Source organism: Panthera uncia, chromosome B4, assembly GCF_023721935.1.
Source record: "Panthera uncia isolate 11264 chromosome B4, Puncia_PCG_1.0, whole genome shotgun sequence".
Lineage (NCBI taxonomy): Eukaryota > Metazoa > Chordata > Mammalia > Carnivora > Felidae > Panthera > Panthera uncia.
Window position 1 is genome coordinate 48,390,963 of NC_064809.1, and position 20,604 is coordinate 48,411,566.

Sequence of the window (20,604 nt, forward strand, 5' to 3'; positions counted from 1 at the left end):
GGGAAGCTAGATCCATAAATATTTTTGTGGGGACTAGGAAGCTTGGAAATATCCCTAATCTAGATATTGACGTTAGAATAACCATGCCTCCCTAAAATACTCCCTAAATGTCCCTGAAAAACCGTACTAAGCTGATTGTGTAATCAACTGATCCAATATAATCTCCTCTAAATCCAGTTTGGACCCTGAACAAGAGGGGACAGAGTGAGGAAGCAAGTTGCTTGGGATCCCAGATTTGGAAGACTATAGGTGCTCTTTACTAAATGTTATATGGTGTCCCTGCCAGCTTTTGCCTGCCACGTGCTCAGGCAAATTGAAATTCACTGGAAGGCAATTTTATCAATGATTTCTAATCAGGTTTTGTTTTCTCCCCCAGAGATTTAAATCTTCTATAAAGCTTTAAAGCTTTCAAAAACGCTACAGTAAAACCTTTAAAAACTGTTTGCAGCTAACTAGGACTCACCTGCCTTTTCCTTGCTTTCCACTCCCACATTGGAAAGGTCCGAGGAGACCAAGGTCCTATACTAACCGCTCACCCCCCCCCCCCCCCCGAAAGGGGGGACCAGGGGGGGGGGGGGGGCGGGGGGAGGGCAGGGCTTCGACCCGAGCGCAGCGGAGGAGGTCCCAGCGGGGAACGCATGGGCCGCGGTTCCTCCCTCGCACAACAATCGGGTGACTTGGGGGAGGTGCTTCGCAGGGCTGGGAGTCCTGCTTCTGGAGCTGCAGCGCGAGTACCAGGAAATTAGCAGAGTGGGTAGGGCGCCTGCCTGCTGTCCCGTCTGCCCGCGCTGTGAACGCCCCGCGGTGGCAGCGCGACACGCCCGCTGGGGACAGGTTTGTGGCTGGATTCCTACTCGGATTCACTGTACGTGCCGGGCAGGGGATGCGGAAGGAGAGGGCACCGAGAGGGTGGTGGGCTGGCAGGAGCCTTGCAGGAGGCGGGTGTGGGCTGGAGTGGTCTTTGCCCGCGTGAAACTCCTTTGCTCCATTTAGCTGCTACGCGCTGGCTTTTCAATCTGTCACCTCCGAAAGGGAGCTGAGCTCCTCCTCCCTTGTAGGTAAGTTTTCCCCTTTGTCAAACTCCGGGAAAGAAACTTGAGAGAGTCAGTCTTTCTTGAGTTTAAGTGGTGAGTTACTCATGTTTTATTCTCAAGCCAGAGGAACGTCCACTTTGAATGGGCCCCCTGGAACTTAGGGAGAATAAAAAGGAGGTGCAAGTTGTAGTCATATGTGAAGGTGCTACCGTTGAAGCAACGTCTGTTCACCCTGAGAGTGTGAATTCCTGCAGCCCTGGGCCAAGTTGGCTTTCCCACCTCCGGAAATACAGGAAAAACTTGCTCCTCGTGGTTCACTTTCACAGGCAAGAAAAACACCAGCAAGTCTAATGATAATGAGATAACCACAATGGCCACAGCAGCCGCAAAGTGCAGGAGGACATAGGTTAAACTTTGTAATGTTGTAGCCAGCTCCCCAGTCCAGAGGCAGAAGCCGTGGGAAACTCTGATTTGGGAGTTGAGGCCTCAGACAGTATTGCTGTCACTGGACTGGGGCAGTGGAGAGAAGGGTGCATGTAAATCTCCCATCTCCTTGTTTCCTTTGAAATAGTCCCAAGGCCTCTTGGTAGTCTGGGTACTCTTATTTTCTCCTTTGCCTTCTGCCTGTTTTCTCTCCAAGGGAATGCCAAGTGGGTTGTAATCAAGCATTGTTGTACGGCAGATGGAAAATTCCCCCAGACCCTCAGGTTACAGCCTTTGAGCCATGTAAGACTAGAGTTCTTAGGGCCTTAGAACCAAGCTACACACACCTTTTGCATCCCCTGGCGGCTTCCTGCCCTGGGAGTTAGGGTAGATTATAATAGGGTTTGTGGTCCTGTGCTGTTTCCAAAATAAGAGGACTATGTGTGTTCGTTGACCATCTTTGGTCATTTTTTAAAACGACAAATAGTCCAAATTTGAATATTGCTCTGTGGTGGACAAGTACAGTTTTTCTAAGGGTTTGTTTGAGAGCGGACTTTATTAGTCACTGAGGCTGGGAAGGGAGGTCAGCACTGGCCCCTGAGAACAGCCTTACCCCACATCCACCCAGATCCCTCAGCGTTTTCCTCCCGGCACCTGGGTTCTGAAATATAGGAGGCCAGGGCTGCAGTCGCCTCAAGTGGTCCAGAAATTCTAGAATTGATAACCAGCAAAAAGGCCATTGAATTATCTTTTTTCTTTATCTTGTGGTAGCGTTCTATTTGTTTTAGAAGGTGAAAAGTTGCGGAGTCATGGCTCCGGAGATGTGTGCCCAGATTTTTTGTGTGTTTCGCAATATTGATGTTGCAAGGCCACCATAAATAAGAACTTTGTCCTTTTGGCCAAGAGCCTGTAAAGACAAGAGGAATAGTCCATAGTTGAGAGATAGACTCAACTGTAATAGATACAATGGGGGTAGGCATGGTGTTGGTTGGGGACGGCAAGGTAGGAAGATGAGATTGGGCAGAAAAAGACTCCCAGAAAACCAAAGTAGTCTAGAATTCTTAGCCTTGATGGTGGATAGCCCATGATGAGCTGAACACTTAAGAAAACTGGATTCTAGTCTTGGTCCCTCTACTGTGAATTTGGGTCAGATTACTCACTCTACCTCTCCAGGCCTCGGTTTCCTTATACCTTAAAGGCAGAGACAAATATGACTTGCTCCAACTACCTTAGAGTTTTCTAGATCAAGTGACATCATGTAAAAGCTTTTTGAAAACTCTAAAATGATCTCCTCAGCGCTTAGGACAGTGCCAAAGTAGGAACTTATAGCACTTACCAGGTCCGAGTACTTTTCCAAGATCTTCAGACTTTACTCATTTGACACTCACAAGTATTAACCTCATTATACAGGAGAGGTAAGTAAGTCCCCGAGAAGTTAAATCCCCACCAGTAAGTGGCAGAATCTAATTCACCTGGACTCTAGTCCAGTTCCAGAGTCTCTGTGTGCTCAACACTCTTCTCCTTGTCCCTTCAGAGGAGAAGCAGTCACCTCTACCTTAGGGGACCGAGCCCTACTTTCTGGCAAAAATGATGGAGGTATTCTCTGCTGTGCTGACCCATGATGGACAATGAAAGGAACAGTACACTATACAAATATGACATCATTGTAATATTTTATTTTCTTTTTTTAATGTTTATTTATTTATTTTGAGATAGAGAGTGGGGAAGGGACAGAGGGAAGGAGAGAGAGAATCCCAAGCAGGGCCTGCACTGACAATGCAGACCCCGATGTGGGGCCTAATCCCATAAGCTGTGACATAATGACTTGATCCGAAATCAAGAGTCAGAGGCTTTACCAACTAAAGCACCCAGGCGCCCCGTAATATTTTATTTTCCATAATTCATAACCAACTTGGATTTGTACCTCACTCCTAGAATACTCAAAACACCTAACATTTTACTCTTTTAATTATTAGTACTACTATATTGCTCTCCTCCCTCCTGGCAACCTTTTCTAGTAAAAAGCTTTCAGTAATTGCATTTTGACTACAGTGTCCAGCCATGACGTGGGCTCAAGGCAACTTACTGACAAATCAGCTTTGAAAAAAAGTCTAGTCCGGCATCATTTTATTCCATGCCATGAATCACTTCTCTATCTCTTAATGTCTTACCTTCATTATTCCTCACCTGGCCCTCAGGTCTCTGAGAGGTGGTTTGTGGTATGAAATCAGAAGCTTGGCATTGGCCCATTTCCCCAAACCACAGACCTGAGGAGTTCAGCCACATTCTCCGTGTTGGAAAAACTTTGTGTGAGGTGCACTTTCAATGTGTTGTTCACATTTAAAGAAAAAAAACCTCTCATTGCCCTTTTCCTCCAACTGCTGACATCTTTGTGTGCTTTTACCACCAGCTGTTCTGGAAAGCTTCTACTTTCTCTCTACTTTTTCTTAAAAAAAATTTTTTTTTCATGTTTATTTATTTTTGAGAGAGACAGAGTGCGAGCTGGGGAGGGGCAGAGAGAGAGGGAGACACAGAATCTGAAGCAGGCTCCAGGCTCTGAGCTGTCAGCACGGAGCTGGATGAGGGACTCGGACCCACGAGCTGTGGGATTATGACCTGAGCCGAAGTCGGATGCTTAACTGAGCCACCCAGGCACCCCTCTACTTTTTCAATACCAATTTTCTCAAAGGGAAGACCATTCTCTGGGCATTCCACTGCTAAATAAATTTCATTCTGCAAACATTCGTAGAGACCTACAGAAACTGTTTTAGATGTAAAATTATTGTTAAATAACAACAATTCCTACTTGATAAACTTTTCTCAATTTTTTTAAATTAACATTCCTGCTATGTTTCTTCAGATCTCTGTCCAGAGGCTTAGGGATCCCTTATTAAGCTAATTACATGAACTCTGAGGGATAGTGCAGTTTATTCATGACTTCCTCCCCACCCCTGCCCCCACTAGTGGAACAAGATCAGATACGTTAAATGGCACTAAAAGTATTGTCTTGCACTGAGAGCTTATATAACATTCTGTGCTTTCAAGACTACTGACCTGTGGAGGTGGATTAGTTTATTGTATGTATTTGTTTTTGTTTTTTAAATGGGGACATATAGTTTCTGTTTGCTTAAATCCAAAGTACATTTTCAGCCTACCTTGTAAAACAGGGGTGACTTGAGAAGCTTTGGTTTCTTTATCTGAAAAATGGGAATAATAGTACCTACCCTGTGGCGTCATTGGAAGAGGAAACAAGATAACAGATGTAAGATGTGCCAGCTGGCCACAGAGCAGGCATTCAATCAATGTTAGTTGAATGAGAATTAAACAGTTTGCAGTCTCTCTCTCTCTCTCTCTCTTTTTTTTAATTTTTGAGAGAGATAGACAGAGTGTGAGCAGAGGAGGGGCAGAGAGAGAGAATCCCAAGCAGGCTTCGGGTTCTGAGCTGTCAGCACAGAGCCCCACGTGGGGCTCAAACTCGTGAACTGCAAGATCATGACCTGAGCCGAAGTTGGGTGCTTAACTGACTGAGCCACCCAGGCACCCCAGCAGTTTGCAGTCTCTTGAAGAAGATAGTACAGTGTAGTTAGTGTACAAGATATGAAGTCATAGGCATGGGTTTGCGTCCTAACTTGGCTGCTTAACATCTTGGAGTCACATTTGCTTCATCTATGAAATGGATATAGATATAAGGACTGTAATGGTATGGTTACAAAGATTAAATAATGCATATAAAGTACATGACAGAATTGGACACCTAGTGAGCTCTTACAAAATTAAGCGTATATGTATGTTGTTTCGATCACACTAACAGCAATGCGTAGACACAGGATGACCAGTAACACAGTATAAGAAGAGATATAAATTTATAGATTATTGGTAGATGGATAGAATGATCAGAATTTGATAGATGTCACTCTAGTAAGGTGGCATTCAGGGGTTGAGTTTTAAAGGCAGGAGTGGACATTGCGTATAAGAGACAGTACTACATGCCAAGGGTGGATATGAGAAAAGATGTGTGTTTATGTGGACAAGATAGAAGAAGCAGATAGCAGGGCTGATCATAGAATGAGAGGACATTAAAGAGAATGGCTACCAGACAGGGTAGGAAATTTAAATTTGAAGCTTTACTTAATCCCTACCCACTTTGACTTCAGTATCACTGGTCTATCTTAGCTTTCCTTCTGAGTACATTCCCAATTATACTTCCAACTCCAGACAGATAGTAACATTCATTGCAATGTGAAGTAACCTGAAGACTTATATAAAGATAATCTTCCTGGGGCATCTGGTGGCTCAGTCAATTGAACGTCTGGCTTTGGCTCAGGTCATGATCTCATGGTTCATGAGTTCAAGCCCCAAGTCATGCTCCCTGCTGTCATTAAGGATCCTCTGTCCCCTTCTTTCTCTGCCCCTCCTCACTCGTGTGCTCGCTCTCTTCCTCAAAAATAAAATAAAATAGAATAAATTAAATTAAATTTAAAATATTAAAGATAATCTTTCTTCCCTTATTCCTTCTATGAAAGTACCATCAATGCCAATTCCTTACTTTGCATTTGCCTAGCATTTTGTTTCTAATATCCTGCTTCCCCTTCTTCACTTGTGTTGGTACTGATGATGACCATAATCATGCTGATAATGATGATCATAATATAATAAACCTTACTGAGGGTGTTCCATGGGCCAGGTGCTGTGCTAAGTATAAATTTATTCCACATGCTATCTCAATTAAATCCTGGCAACAAACCAGTAAGTTAGGAGCCGTTACTATTGCTATCTTATAAATGAAGAATTTCGTTTCAGAGAGGTCGAATCTCTGAACCAAAGTTAACCAAATGGTGGGACTGGAATTCAAATCTTGTAGCCTGGGATCCTAAACACTATTAAAATGGCAAAAAGCTATAAGCTGGGTTTCTAAAGCAGGACGTGTATTAGAATTTAGGCATTCCCAATCAAACATTAATGGTGCTACTATGTACATAATTTGATGTTTCTAATGAGATCAGTCCATGAACTCTGGTCTTTTGGGTCCAGCTTGCAGTTTGATGCAAAAATATGATTTTAGTCTCTATAGAATTTTGCCCATTTATCTTTGCTTCTCATACCCCTACATTTTCATTTTCGCTCCATGCCTGTTTGATATCTTCAAGCTTAATGTTATAGAACTAGAAAACAACCTGATACTATTTATTTTGAAATTGAAAAAAAGATGGTTTCTTCTGTGAATAAACCCAAGATCCTTTTTTAAGAACAATATAGTTAATGCTGCAATGTAAGTACATTATGTGACTATCAAGTTATTTGGGGTATTTATGTCTGCTTTTCCTATCTTGTCTAAAATATTTTTAAGATTCCAGACCAAAATTGAAAAAATGGTTGACCTCACTGAGCTTATGGAAAATGAAGTATTCATGGCCTTTGCTTCCTATACAACGATTATTCTTTCAAAAATGATGTTTATGAGTACTGCAACTGCATTCTTTAGATTGACAAGAAAGGTAAGACATTTAGGGGCGATATTTTCCTTTAAGACTTGAAATTTGGGAAAACAATTTTCTTAATTTACTTTTTTTTTTTTTGGTAAAGCCCAATGGCACGTTGTTTAATATTGCAAATGCATTATGCAGTCATTTGGTACAGATGCATCTGATATATTTATGGAACAGGCACTTTCTCCTGGAAACTACTAAGTGGTTGTTTTCATTGTGGCTTTTACCTTTTGTCATGCTGCTTAGTATATGAGATTCCTGTATTCTGTAAGCAGATTCCATGCTTCTTAGTGTATGAGATTCCTGAGATTCCTGTATGTTCCTCATATTAGTATATGAGATTCCTGTAGTATCAAAGTTTTCAAGGAAACGTTCTATAATTTTGGAGTTAATTTTGCCTGCTAGAGTTTAGAAAATAGTCATTTTCCAGACAGTTAACTGGTGTCTTCAGTTCTATGACAGGTGAAGGATATATCTTTGGGGACAGAATTAAGTTCTTATGATTATCAATAGAGTCTTTTATGACTGGGACAAGACATTTGAATTTTGTGTAGTTCCAACTTCTTAAGTAGATGCTATTTCTGCCCAGCATTATAAGAATGTGATTTTTTCCTAAAATGGAGGGTTGGGGAAGGTATTAGAAAGATTTTGGAACATATATCCTGTACTCAAGCAGGGTTTCTAACACAGTAAGGGGGTAGAGCAAAGCTACCTTGACAGAGAAACTATTTTCATTGGTGTTGTCCCTCGTCAGCAACTACTTCCTGGAAACGCCTATTTCTCTAGGAGTGCCTGTCCTGAGTTTTTGTCCAGAGACTTGCTTTTGTCTAGAGCTCACAGCCATCCTTAAGATATTTCCCTGTTACTGTCTTGAGGTATAATTCCTTCCCGAGGACATTTACATTTTAACGCGGGCATACACAGACATGTTTAAGGCTCTAATAGGTCCAGGTGTTAGAGCAGCAAGCAGTAAGGTAGTTGCCTACCACCAGCTCCACAGTGTCCTCTAGAAACATGGCACACAGCATAGCAGAAATGTTCCCTGTCTTATAAGGAAAAGAGAAAGGAACTCAGATTTGTGGAATACCAATGATATGTAGCCGTGTGGTGCTCTTGGTATGTGTGAAATCACAGGATCATTTTACATCATCGTTCATATTATCACGGGAAATGAGGGTTAGCCCCCCCATTTTACAGTTGAGGAACTGAAGATCAGAGACGTTATGCACCAATAAAGGGTGATGCTGAGATTCTAATTCAGACTGCTTTAAACTCAAATCTCATGCACTTGCCATTGTAATACATTTGTTTACTTGTTTGAAACATGTTTATTGAACATCTAGTGTGTGCCAGACAGAGCTGACTTCAAGAGCTGATCCTGTATCATGTCATACCATGACATACCTTGATCCTGTATCAAGGGCCAATCTGGATGCCTGTATTTCTTCTGTTAAAATCCAAATAACTTATCAGGTAGAATACTCACCTGTTATTTGGTATTTGAACAACGTTTTTTATTCCTTGGTATTTGGAATAGGTTTTTGCCAACCCAGAAGACTGTGTAGGCTTTGGCAAAGGAGAAAGTGCCAAGAAATATCTTCGGACAGATGACAAAGTGGAACGTGTGCGAAGGTAAACACATTGCCTCCTGAAATTATCTATTTTATCAAAGAGTTTTGGTCAAGGAGCTCAGTGAGATGTTGAGGGTCATAAGAAGAGGGAAAAGCAGTCATCTTATATAGTCCATATAATAATTATGGAAAATTGGGATGTAGAAGTCTCCAACTCTCACTGCAATTGTACATGTTGCCAATTTCCTACTTTGTTGGGGTTAATAACTTTGTTCTGTGTAGGGATTTTTCGAAAGTAGTTACAGGTAGGAGGTAAAATGAGGATAGAAGATTCTTGTGTTTTGTCATCTTTCTCTAGAGTTGAGAGTGTCAGCTTGTGTGAAAGGTTGAAGATACTTTTGCATAAGACTCAAAATGTGGGTGGGTGACTCAGTCAGTTTAGTGTCTGACTCAATTTTGGCTCAGATCATGATTTCATGGTTCATGGAATCAAGCCCCATGTCAGGCTCTGCACTGACAGCATGGAGCCTGCTTGGGATTCTCTCTCTCTCTCTCTCTCTCTCTCTCTCTCTCTCTGCCCCTCCTCGTCTCATACACACTCACTCACTCTCTAGCTCTCTCTCAAAATAAATAAATAAAAATTGAAAAAACAAGACTCAAAATATGAACATGGGAAATCTTGCCCTTCTTTCTCTCTGTCCTTTGTAGGTATTATGTTTAATGCACTGAGAATTCAATAAACAATGAAAAGCAATAAGCCAAGATACCATTCACACAGGTTCCTAATATAATTAATATACTTAAAAAAAACACATTGAATTCTAGTTCCAAGTGTATATTTCTTAATCCTTTCCATAAAGTCATGTAAATTTCAAACTTTTTTCACCTCTACTGAACTGTAATTGACAAAATTATAAGACATTTGAAGTGCACAGCATCATGATTTGATCAATATATGTTGTGAAAGGTTTATCCCCAACGTGTTCATTAACACATCCATCACCTCCACATTTACCAACCTCTTTGTTTTTTTATGAAAACATTTAAGTTCTAATCTCTTAGCAAATTTCAATTACACAGTACAGTGTTATTAACTATAACCACCATGTTATGCTTTAGATCCACAGACCTTCTTCATCTTATGACTAAAATTTTGTACCTTTTCACCAACCTGTTCTTAGTTCCCCCAAGCATCTGGCAATCACTTTTCTACTCTGTTTCTATGAGTTTGACTTCTTTTCCCTGTCTTTTAGATTATTATATAACTGATACCATGCAACATTTATCTTTCTCTGTCTGCTTTATTTTATTTAGCATAGTGTCCTCCAGGTTCATCCATGTTGTTGCACATAACAGGATTTACTTCTTTTTCAAGGATGAATAATCTTCCATCGCATATATATGCCACATTGTCTTTATCCACACATCCGTTGAGGGACACTTAGGGTGTTTCTGTATCTTGGCTATTGGGAATGCTGTAATGAACATGGGAATACAGATATCTCTTTGGAATAATGGTTTCTTTTTTTGGATATATGCCCAGAAGTGAAATTGCTGGATCATCTGGCTAGAACCTCCATACTGTTTTCCATAGTAGCTGCACTAGTTTGCATTCCCACCAACAGTGTTCCCTTTTTTCCACATCCTCCCCAGCATTTGTTATCTCTTGTCTTTTTTGATAATAGCCATCCTAACAGAGGTTAGGCTAATCAAAACCATTGCCAGCCAATAGTTTTGGATGTCTTTTTTGGACAAAAATGACTATTCAGGTCCTTTGTCATTTACCAATTGGATTATTATTATTGCTATGGAGTTGTATAAGTTCTTTGTATATTTTGGATATTAACTACGTATCAGATATGTGATTTGCAAATATTTTCTCCTATTCCGTAGATTGTCTTTCCATTTTGATGATGGCTTCCTTTGCTGAACAGAAGCTTTTTGGTTTGATATAGACCCATGTGTTTCTTTTTGGTTTTGTTGTCTTTGCTTTTGGCATCAAATCCAAAAAAAAAAAAAAAAAATCATTGCCAAAACCAATGTCAAGGAGCTTACCTTCTGTGTTTTCTTCCAGGAGTTTTATGGCTTCAGGTATTACATTCAAGTCTTCAATCTATTTTGAGTTCATTTTTGTGTATAGTATAAAGTGGGGTCCTGTTTTCATTCTTTTGCATGTGGATATCCAGTTCTCCTAACATAGTTTATTGAAGAAACTGTACTTTCTTCTTGTATATTATTGGCTCTTTTGTCAAAAATTAATTGACTGCAAATCATGGGTTTATTTCTGGGTTTTCTAGAAAATTAGTTATAGGAAATTAGTTGACTATAAATACATTGATTTATTTCTGTTCCTTTGATCTATATGTCTACTTTTATGCCAGTACCATACTGCCTTGATTATTATAGCTTTGTAATACAGTTTAAAATCAGGAACATATGCCTCCAGCTCTGTTCTTCTTTCTCAATTGCTTTGGATTATTCATGCCTTTATGGTTTCATACAAACTTTAGGATTGTTTTTTCTATTTCTCTAAAAAAATGCCATTGAGATTTTGAGAGGGAGTGCACTGAATCTGCAGATTGCTTTGAGCAGCATGAACATTTTAACAATATCAATTCTTCCAATCTATGAGCGCAGAAGATCTTTCCATTACTTTGTATCTTCTTCAGTTGTTTTCATCAGTGTCTTACAGTTTCCAATTATAGATCTTCCACTTCCTTGGTTAAATTTATCCTTAAGTATTTTATTCGTTTTGGCTCTATTGTAAATTAAATTGTTTTTTAAATTATTCTTTCTGATATTTCATTGTTAGTGTATAAAAATGCATCTGGTTTCTGTGTACTGATTTTGTATCCTACAGCTTTACTGAATTCATTTATTAGTTTTAATAGTTGTTTGGTGGAATTAGGGTTTCTGATATAATATGTCATCTGCAAATAGAGACAATTTTACTTCTTTCTTTCCAATTTGGATTTTTATTTTCTGTTCTTGATTAATTAGTCTGGCTAGGACTTCCACACTGTGCTGAATTAAAGTGGTGAGAGTGGGCATCCTTATCTTACTCCTGATCTCAGAGGAAAAACTTTCAGCTTTTCATGATGTATGACATTAGCCATGGGATTGACATACGTAGACTTCATTATGTTGAAGTATATTCCCTCTATGTCCGATTTGTTCAGAGTCTCTATCATGGGGAATTTTGAATTTTGTCAAATGCTTTTTCTGCATCTCTTGAGATGACAATATGATTTTTATCCTTCTTTTTGTTAATGTGGTGTTGATTTATAGATGTTGAACCATTCTTGCATCTCTGTGTTAAATTTCATTTGATAATGGTATATGATTTTTTAAATCTTTTTAAATTAAACTGTTGTATTTGGTTTGCTAGTATTTTGTTGAGGATTTTCCTATCTATGTTCATCAGGATATTGACCTGTTTTTCTTTTCTTATAGTGCCTTTATCTGGCTTTGGCATCAGGGTAATGCTGGCCTTGTCAAATGAGTTTAGAAGTATTCTGTTCTCTTCTACTGTTTTGGAAGAGTTTGAGAAGAATTGGTATTAGTTCTTTAATTGATCAGTAGAATTAACCAGTGAAGTCATCTGGCCCTGGGTTTCTTTGTTGGGAGGTTTTGATTATTGATTCAGTCTCATTACTAGTAATTGGTCTACTCAGATTTTCTAGTTCTTCATGATTCCATCTTGATATGTTGTATGTTTCCAGGAATTTGTCCATTTCTTCAAGTTTGTTGTCCAGTTTGTTGGTGTCTAATTGTTCATACTAGTCTCCTTTGTATGTCTCTGGTATCAGTTGGAATGTCTCTACTTTCTTTTTTTTTAATTTTTTTTAACATTTATTTATTTTTGAGACAGAGACAGACAGAGCATGAATGGGGGAGGGTCAGAGAAAGAGGGAGACACAGAATCCGAAGCAGACTTCAGGCTCCGAGCTGTCAGCACAGAACCCGACGTGGGGCTTGAACTCACGGACCGTGAGATCATGACTTGAGCCGAAGTTGGACTGAGCCACCCAGGCGCCCCAGAATGTCTCTACTTTCAATTCTAATTTTATTTATTTGCATCCTCCCTCATTTTTTCTTGTTAAATCTAAAGGTTTATCTATTTTATCTTTTTAAAAAAACAGTTCTTCATTTCATTGACCTTTTTTATTGTCTTTTTAGGCTATATTCCATTTATTTCCACTATGATTTTTGTTATTTCCTTCTGCTAACTTTGGGGTTAGATTATTTGCCATTTTCTTGTTTCTTGAGGTATAAAGTTAGGTTGTTTATTTGATATCTTTCCTTTTCTTCCTGTAGGATTTATCATCACAAACTTCCCTCTTCAAACTGCTTTTGCTTTTCCCATAAGTTTTGGTGTTTTCTGTTTTATCTTCATTTGTCTCAAGATATTTTTTTTATTTCTCTTGATTTCTTCTTTAACCCTTTGGTTGTTTAGTAGTATGTTGTTTAATCTCCACATATTTGTGAATTTTCCAGTTTTTTTTTTCTTGTAATTGATTTCTAGTTTAGTACAGTTATGATTGGAATTGATGATATGATTTCATACTTCTTAAATTTATTAAGTCTTGTTTTTTGGCCTAACATATGATCTGTCCTGGAGAAAGTTCTATGTGTATTTGAGATGAATGTGTATTCTGTTGTTGTTGGGTGGCATGTTTAAAAAAATGTCTTTGGGTTCATCTGAGCTTATGTATAGAATTTAACTCCAATGTTTTCATATTGATTTTATGTATGGATAATCTGTCCATTGTTATTTTTTAAATTTTATTTATTTTGGGGGGGCAGAGAGAGAGAGAGAGACAGAATCTTAAGCTGATAGTGAGGAGCCTGACACAGAGCTCAAACCCACAAACTGTGAGATCATGACCTGAGCCAATAATCAAGAGTCGAATGCTTAATCGACTGAGCCACCCAGGTGTCCCTGGATGATCTATCCATTGTTGAAAGTAGGGTATTAAAATCCCCTACTATTATTACTATATTGTCATTTCTCCCTTTTGGTCTGTTAATATTTGCTTTATATATTTAGATGCTTCTATGATAGGTGTATAAATATTTACTAATGTTATATCCTCTGGATGAATTGACCTCTTTCATCATTATATAATGGCTTTCTTTATCTCTTATAATCTTTAGCTTGAAGCCTGTTTTGTCTGATATAAGTGTAGCTATTCTTGCTTTCTTTTGTGTTCCATTTCCATGGAATATCTTTTTCCATCCCTTCACTTTCAGTCTATGTGTCCTTAAAGCAGAAATGAGTCTCTGGTAGGCAGCATCTAGTTTTATCTTGGTTTTTTTTTTTTTTTATCCATTCATTCTGTATCTTTTGTTATAGTTACTTATACTACTTTCGTCTTTTAGTCTTTTCTTTTTTAATTTTTTTTTAGTGTTTAATTTTGAAAGAGAGAGAGAGAGAGAGACAGAGCATGAGCAGGAGAGGGGAAGAGGGAGAGGGAGACACAGAATCCAAAGCAGGGTCCAGGCTCTGAGCTGTCAGCACAGAGCCTGACGTGGGGCTCAAACCTACAGACCATGAGATAATGACCTGAGCTGAAGTCGGTCACTTAACCGACTGAGCCACCCAGGTGACTGTCCTCTAGTCTTTATACTAGAGTTATGTGATTTACCCACCATCATTACATTAGTATATTTTGAATTTAATTATATTTGCTTTTGCTGATGAGTTTTATACTTTCATACATTTTCTTCTTACTAATTGCTGTCCTTTTGTTTCAGCTTAAAGAACACCCTTTAATATTTCTAGCTGCTTTAGTGGTGATGAACACTTTCAGCTTTTATTTGGAAAACTCTTATCTCTTCTTCAATCTGAAGGACAACTTTGTCAGGTATAGGATTCCTGATGGCAGGTTTTTTATTGTTGTTGTTGTTATTTTTTTTCTTTTAAAACAGTAGAATATATCATCCACTCCCTTCTGCCTTGTAGTTTCTGGTAAAAAATATTCTGATAGTCTTATAGGGTTCCTTTGTATAAAACAACCTGCTTTTCTCTTGCTGGTTTTAAGAGTCTCTCCTGTCTTTAACTTTTGGTAATTTACTTATAATGTGTTTCAGTGTGGGTCTCTTTGGATTCATACTTTTTTGTAGTTTCTGAGGTTCCTGTATCTGGATATCTGTTTATTTCTCCAGGTTAGGGAAGGTGTTAACCATTATTTTTTGGGCTAAGCTTTCTGCCCCCTTTTCACCCTCTTCTACTTCTGGGACCTCCATAATACATACATACATACATACATACATACATACATAAAATTAATGTTTTTAATTATATTCCATAAGTTCCATAAACTATATTTACTTTTTCATTATTTTTTTTCTTTTTGTGCCTATAATTGGATGAATTCCACTGCTATGTCTTCAAGTTTACTGATCCTTTATTCTACTTGATCTAGTCTGTTGATGAACCACTTTATTGAATTTTTAAATTCAGTTACTGTATTCTTCTGCTCTGTGTTTTCTTTTAGGCACTTTTTAATATTTTCTATTTCTGTTGTAAATCTAGCTTTGTTCATGCATTTCTCTCCTGACCTTACTGAGCATCTTATGATCATTATTTTGAACTCTGTATTAAGTAAATCTAGTTATTTCTGTTTCATTAAGATCTGTTCCTGTAGATTTATCTTGTTCTTTGGTTTGAAACATATTCTTCTGTTTTTTCATCTTTCTTGGCACTGTGTTGGTTTCTGTGCATTAGATAAAACAACCACTTCTCTCAGTCTTGACAGAGTGGTCTCATGTAGGAAATTAACCTTGTCAATTATCCTAGCCTGAGCCCTGTTGTCTCTCAGACCTTCGTGACAGTCCAAGCTGCCATCTTTGTTTTTACTGGCCCCCAATAGTTCAAGGTATGTCAAGATTTGTCAAGTGTTCCAAAGGGAGGATAACAGTCAACATTTAAATATAAGCTAATTGGAAGCTGGACATTTAAGTAACAGCTGGGAAAGTATGTAGTTATGCCCCTTCTAAGGAGATACTGGGGTTTGGGCATTTTAGTCAACTCCATCTGTGCTGGGCCTGCGTATAGCCATGTGGACAGATAGCCGAAGTGACTGCTTGAGCTTGTGGAGAACTGATTCTTTGTTTGCTATGTTTTGTGGGAATAAAATCTAACTAACTAACTCCTGACTGTTAGTGCTGATCAGGGCCAGGTGACCCAGGGACCCCTCCCTAGGACTGCAGCCATAAAGGTTGGAGTGAATACATGTGTATAAACTCCTTGCAGGGAGATAGTGGTGACTGGGATCAAGCTAGAGAGAGAAGGCCAGGGAGGTATCCACCAGCTTCCCTGGTTTCTACAAAGGATCAAAGACTGAACCTAGATACAAGCGTGCTGATGCTTAGGCAGTAGATTTCAAAGTATGTAGTTGCAGACCTTTAAGAGAAAGACTGGGAGATGGACAATTTTGCCTGCTCCCTCTGTGCTGACACACAAGTCTTGTACATCCCTTAACTTCTCTATTTTATTTGTTGTAAGTCTCGTGGGTCTTTGAGATGCAATCCTCAGTAATTTTCAGAGCAAGATATTTTGGGGGTTCTGTCCTGGGGTGAGAGTCTTAAATGTTTGGGCACTAAATGTGAAGTCCAAACCCACTCCTCCTCAGGAAGAAGCTGGGAGTTGGAAATTCCCTCTCAGTTGTGTGACAGTAAGCTGGGGGTAGGGTTTATGGCAAGACTGTGTCTCAGCCTTAAAGATGGGTATTGTTCAATGTCTAGGAGTCACGCAGTTGTTTTCTGGATTTCTTTCAGATGTAATTACTTTGTGTGGAGCTCTACATTTGATGTGGCTGTGGAAGGGAGGGAGTTCAGGAGCCTCCTGTGTCACCATCTTGGCTGTCCCTTTTTCACCCACAGAATTTTTGTTGTTGTTGGGATTCTATTACTGATCTATTAATTACCATATCCTAACACTGAAACATCAAAGTTATATATCAATTTCTCATTTAGTGTATTCTTTTCTCTTTTTTTAATATTTATTTATTTTTGAGAGAGAGAGATACAGAGCATGAGCAGGGAAGGGACAGAGAGGGGGATATACTGAATCTGAAGCAGGCTCCAGGCTCTGAGCTGTCAGCACAGAGCCTAACACAAGGCTGAGGCTCACAAACCACAAGGTCATGACCTGAGCTGAAGTCGGATGCTTAATCTACTGAGCTACCCAGGCGCCCCACATCTAGTATTTTCTAATGCTCATCCACACATGGTGCAATTCTAGGCACATTTCAAGGAATAAGTAAACTTACATAAAATTAAAGAAACAATGAAGTGTTTTCACAACCATACTCAAACATACAGATAGTTAGTTTTGTGGCGAATAGTTAAGATAGGAAACATCATGAGTATAGCTGATGGCACCACTTCTGTTTGGTGAATATGAAGAGTGAAATGGATACTGAAATAAGAAAAATTTACTTCTGTAATTCAGGTATCAGTTAGAGTCTCTAGTCCCTTTAGGATCTAGATCATATTTACATTATCACATTTTTGATTCCCAGTGAGAGTCTGAAACCTCTCCCAAGATTTCTGCAGATTCCCTGTCAGTCTGGTCCCTACATTTGTGCATGTTTCCGTTGTCTACGTTTTGTGAGACTAGCATAAACTTGGCTCTTTCCTCAACTCTCGACAAACCAACTTAAGAAATGTGGCTAAAATAGACTTGACTAAATTGAGTCACGTTACGGCAACGCAAACATTTCAAGTTGTAGGTTAGACAGAGCTCTGACGGTGTCCTTCAGCGGCCTCTCCCTGGGAAGTTGCACTGTACCTTCTTTGCTTTGGATGATGCCCAGCAGGACATCATTTTGCAGGCTCTGCTTTTGCCCCATGCATTCTCTTGTTCTACCAGTACCAAAATGAAATTCACATTTTTTTCTTATGCAAAAATTCAATCCCAAGTTATTTATTAAACAAGAATGTTTTTCTTCTAAGAAGAAGTCTGTGCTAGATAGCATGAATAAAATTTTAGCCTCTGCTTCACTTAGTTATATATTTGTTAAGTTAGCAGTCCTGCAGAGTAAATCAGCCAGTCTTAAAAATGGACTGCGTCAAGCGTGTGGATCTAAAATAGTTTCAGGACAGAGAATCAATGTGAAAATTTCAAACTGTATCAGAAAATTATAAGTGTTATGGTGAAAAAGAATAAACTTTAGAAAAGGTGAGTAATGCTTTGTGGAGTTACTAAAACCACCAAAAAGACAGTAAGCAGTTTAAAACTTTGTCTTTACCTTTTTGTACCTCCCTTCTAGAGAAGGTAATCACATCCATGATGCTAATCATGACCCTATACTCATAACATTGCCCGGGACTTGAAAGTGATAACAATTAGACTCTCAATAGCATTAGTAAGTTTGAAGGGAAGATCCAAGTGTCATGTGTGAAAGCTTAATAAAAAATATTTTATTATGAGATTTTAGATTCTTCCCCACTTTCCCTTCCCATTCCCACCCCCCATGCCCATTGTACTTCCAGAGGAGAAAGCCATTATTGAAGCTGATCTTCTAGAAAGCCATTATTGAAGCTGATCTTCTAGTCAGGTTGTGAATAACCATTGACCTTAGTTCTGAAAGGAGCCCGTATCCTTAGAGATGCAGCGAATGTGTGCACAGCGCCCCCTGGTGATCAGACACTGGGTTTTCAGTGTGGAGACAGGAGAAAGAGTCTCCAAGAAAGACTGTCGGGTTTCCTGTTGTAATTTTTGAGACTTTATCGACCCCACCAAAAAGTTTCTAGTAACAATTCGCCATTGGAGATACTTTGCAGATAAAGATTTTCCAGAATCTCCCCATTTCGTTTTTAACCTTGACTTTTTTTTTTCTTTTCATTACTTCCACATGTAAAGCTATTTCTATTAGTATAGAAATATGTAAATTTCCACATGTAAATCCAATGTCAGGGACTGAGTGGGGCTACAAATGAAGTGAAATGAAGTATGCTTTCAGTATGCAATACTGAAAAAATTGATATCGATGACATGTGGGACAAATAATTAAAAACATAAAGTAATATGTCTTGGAAATGTTAAGATAAATGAATGGCTTAAAGTAAGTTACTTGCATTTGGGCAGACAGAAATCAGTGATGATTAAAAAACATTTACATATGTATTTATTTAATCCTATCTCACCATGTTCTGGAAAGAATTTGAGACCATGTATACATTCAATACAAGATAACCGGAAAGTTGCAAGGTAATCAGAGCAGCTGGAGAAATAAAGGGTACCATTCAAAAGGAAAAGAAGGAAGGCTTGGCTTTGGTATATAGGGAAAGGAGAGATGTTTAGAATATACTACTTTCAAAGGCAGAGAATCCCCTTTCCCTCAGAGTGCTTAATCAAGTCTAGGTGATACAGACTGGGGATTCTGCTAAGGGACTGATGCATGGGCTAGGAGTTGAACTAGATGGCTTCCCTTCTGGCCCCAGTGCATGAACAAAGCATTCACTGAGACATTATTGTGTGTGTATCACTGTCACTGCTTCTATTGGGATAATATAAAAGAGCTTTAAGACTGATATTCCTGAAAGTGCAAAGTGTCTTCGTTATTATATGTTGAGATACACTAATAATAGAAACAAAAATAATGATATGTTAAATAAAAGCCAGATGGTTAAAGGGCAAGGCAATTTAAACAAAAATGAAATAAATACGCATTTTAAAAAATCCGTTTAGTTTTAAAAGAAATGGAAAAATGAATATATGTCTACTGATTTTGAAAGTAGTGTTTTGCTAATTTCCCACAGAGCTCACCTGAATGACCTTGAAAACATTGTGCCATTTCTTGGTATTGGCCTTCTGTATTCCTTGAGTGGTCCAGATCTCTCTACAGCCATCCTGCACTTCAGACTCTTTGTTGGAGCACGGATCTACCACACAGTCGCATATTTGACACCCCTGCCCCAGCCAAATCGTGCTTTGGCTTTCTTTCTTGGCTATGGAGTTACTTTTTCAATGGCTTACAGGTTGCTAAAGAGTAGATTGTACCTGTAAGGAGAATCCTACAACTCATCATCCAGTTATTTTCTAAGAATTCTGTACTTCCAATTTATGATGATTTTTTTTTGTTTTTAGATTTTAAGTGGGAGGGGAGCAGAGAAATTTAGATGGGGCAAACAGCCTGAATATTAACATGACCAATATCCTTTATTCTTATGCTTGTACTGAAATTTTAACACAATTCTTAAGTCTTTTGATTTCTTATTTAAGTGCCTTGTGATAAATTCAGATTATAATTTGTAACATTCATTCAACATTTAATATTTTAAATCTATAAAAAGGGTGAGTGTATGTATGATACCCCTGTATTTCAATATTGCTGAAACAGACATACGAAATAAAGAATTTGAAGAATAGTTTAATTTGGTTTAATTTTTCCCATCTTATATTTTCAAAAGTTTTAAACCTACAGGAAAGTGGAAAAGTAGTACAATGCTCCTTTATATATGTTTCACCCAAGTTTACCAACTGTTAACATTTTTCTTACTTGCTTTCACTCTCTCACTCAATGTTTTTTTCTGAATCATTTCAAATTAGGTTGCAGAAATCATGATACTTCACTTCTAAATACTTCAACATGTATCTCCTATGAATAAGACAATCTCCAAATAAGTGCAATATCATGATCACAGACAAGAAATTTAACATTAATATAATAATGTTATATATAATTCATATCTAAATTTCCCTGATTTTTCTAATAACGTCCTTTATAACTGCTATAGTTTTGATCCAGGAATCAAACAAGGACCACACAAGCATTTTGTTATTGTTTCTATTTAGTTTTCAATGAAATTGAAGAGTTCTTTCATTTTCTTTTCTTTTCTTTTTTTTTTTGTCTTTAATAACATTGACTTTTTTTGAGGAGTAAATGCTCGTTTTACGGGATGAACCTTAATCTGACTTTGTTTTTCTATTGTTTTCTTGTTCTTATGTTCAGATTAAACATTTTTGGTGACACTGTGTCTTCCACATTACAACATATCAATAAGCATATGATGTCAGTTTGCCCTGTTAATTGGTGCTGTTCAATTTGATCAACTTAGTAAGGTTGTATCAACCATATT

At 38.3% G+C, this 20,604-nt stretch overlaps 1 protein-coding gene across 3 annotated transcripts; it reads left to right on the forward strand.

Annotated features, from left to right (window-relative positions):
• Positions 1 to 685: 685 nt before the first annotated feature.
• Positions 686 to 19,850, forward strand: MGST1 (microsomal glutathione S-transferase 1). Of its 3 annotated transcripts, none has more exons than XM_049625147.1 (4): positions 686 to 865; positions 6,805 to 6,952; positions 8,481 to 8,575; positions 19,285 to 19,850. In XM_049625147.1, exons 2-4 carry the CDS (start codon positions 6,827 to 6,829, stop codon positions 19,529 to 19,531), a joined length of 468 nt encoding a protein of 155 aa, XP_049481104.1. In that variant the 5' UTR covers positions 686 to 865; positions 6,805 to 6,826; the 3' UTR covers positions 19,532 to 19,850. The 3 variants fall into 3 exon arrangements, with proteins under 3 accessions (XP_049481104.1, XP_049481105.1, XP_049481106.1); XM_049625148.1 differs by having other exon boundaries at positions 686 to 834; XM_049625149.1 differs by lacking the exon at positions 686 to 865 and adding an exon at positions 905 to 1,058.
• Positions 19,851 to 20,604: the final 754 nt, after the last annotated feature.

Excerpts from the sequence above, each read along its gene's own strand:
- MGST1 (XM_049625147.1), top strand. The coding sequence starts at position 6,827 with ATGGTTGACCTCACTGAGCTTATGGAAAATGAAGTATTCATGGCCTTT. Across the intron at positions 6,953-8,480 it reads TCTTTAGATTGACAAGAAAG|GTTTTTGCCAACCCAGAAGA; the intron begins GTAAGACATTTA and ends TATTTGGAATAG. Across the intron at positions 8,576-19,284 it reads AAAGTGGAACGTGTGCGAAG|AGCTCACCTGAATGACCTTG; the intron begins GTAAACACATTG and ends AATTTCCCACAG.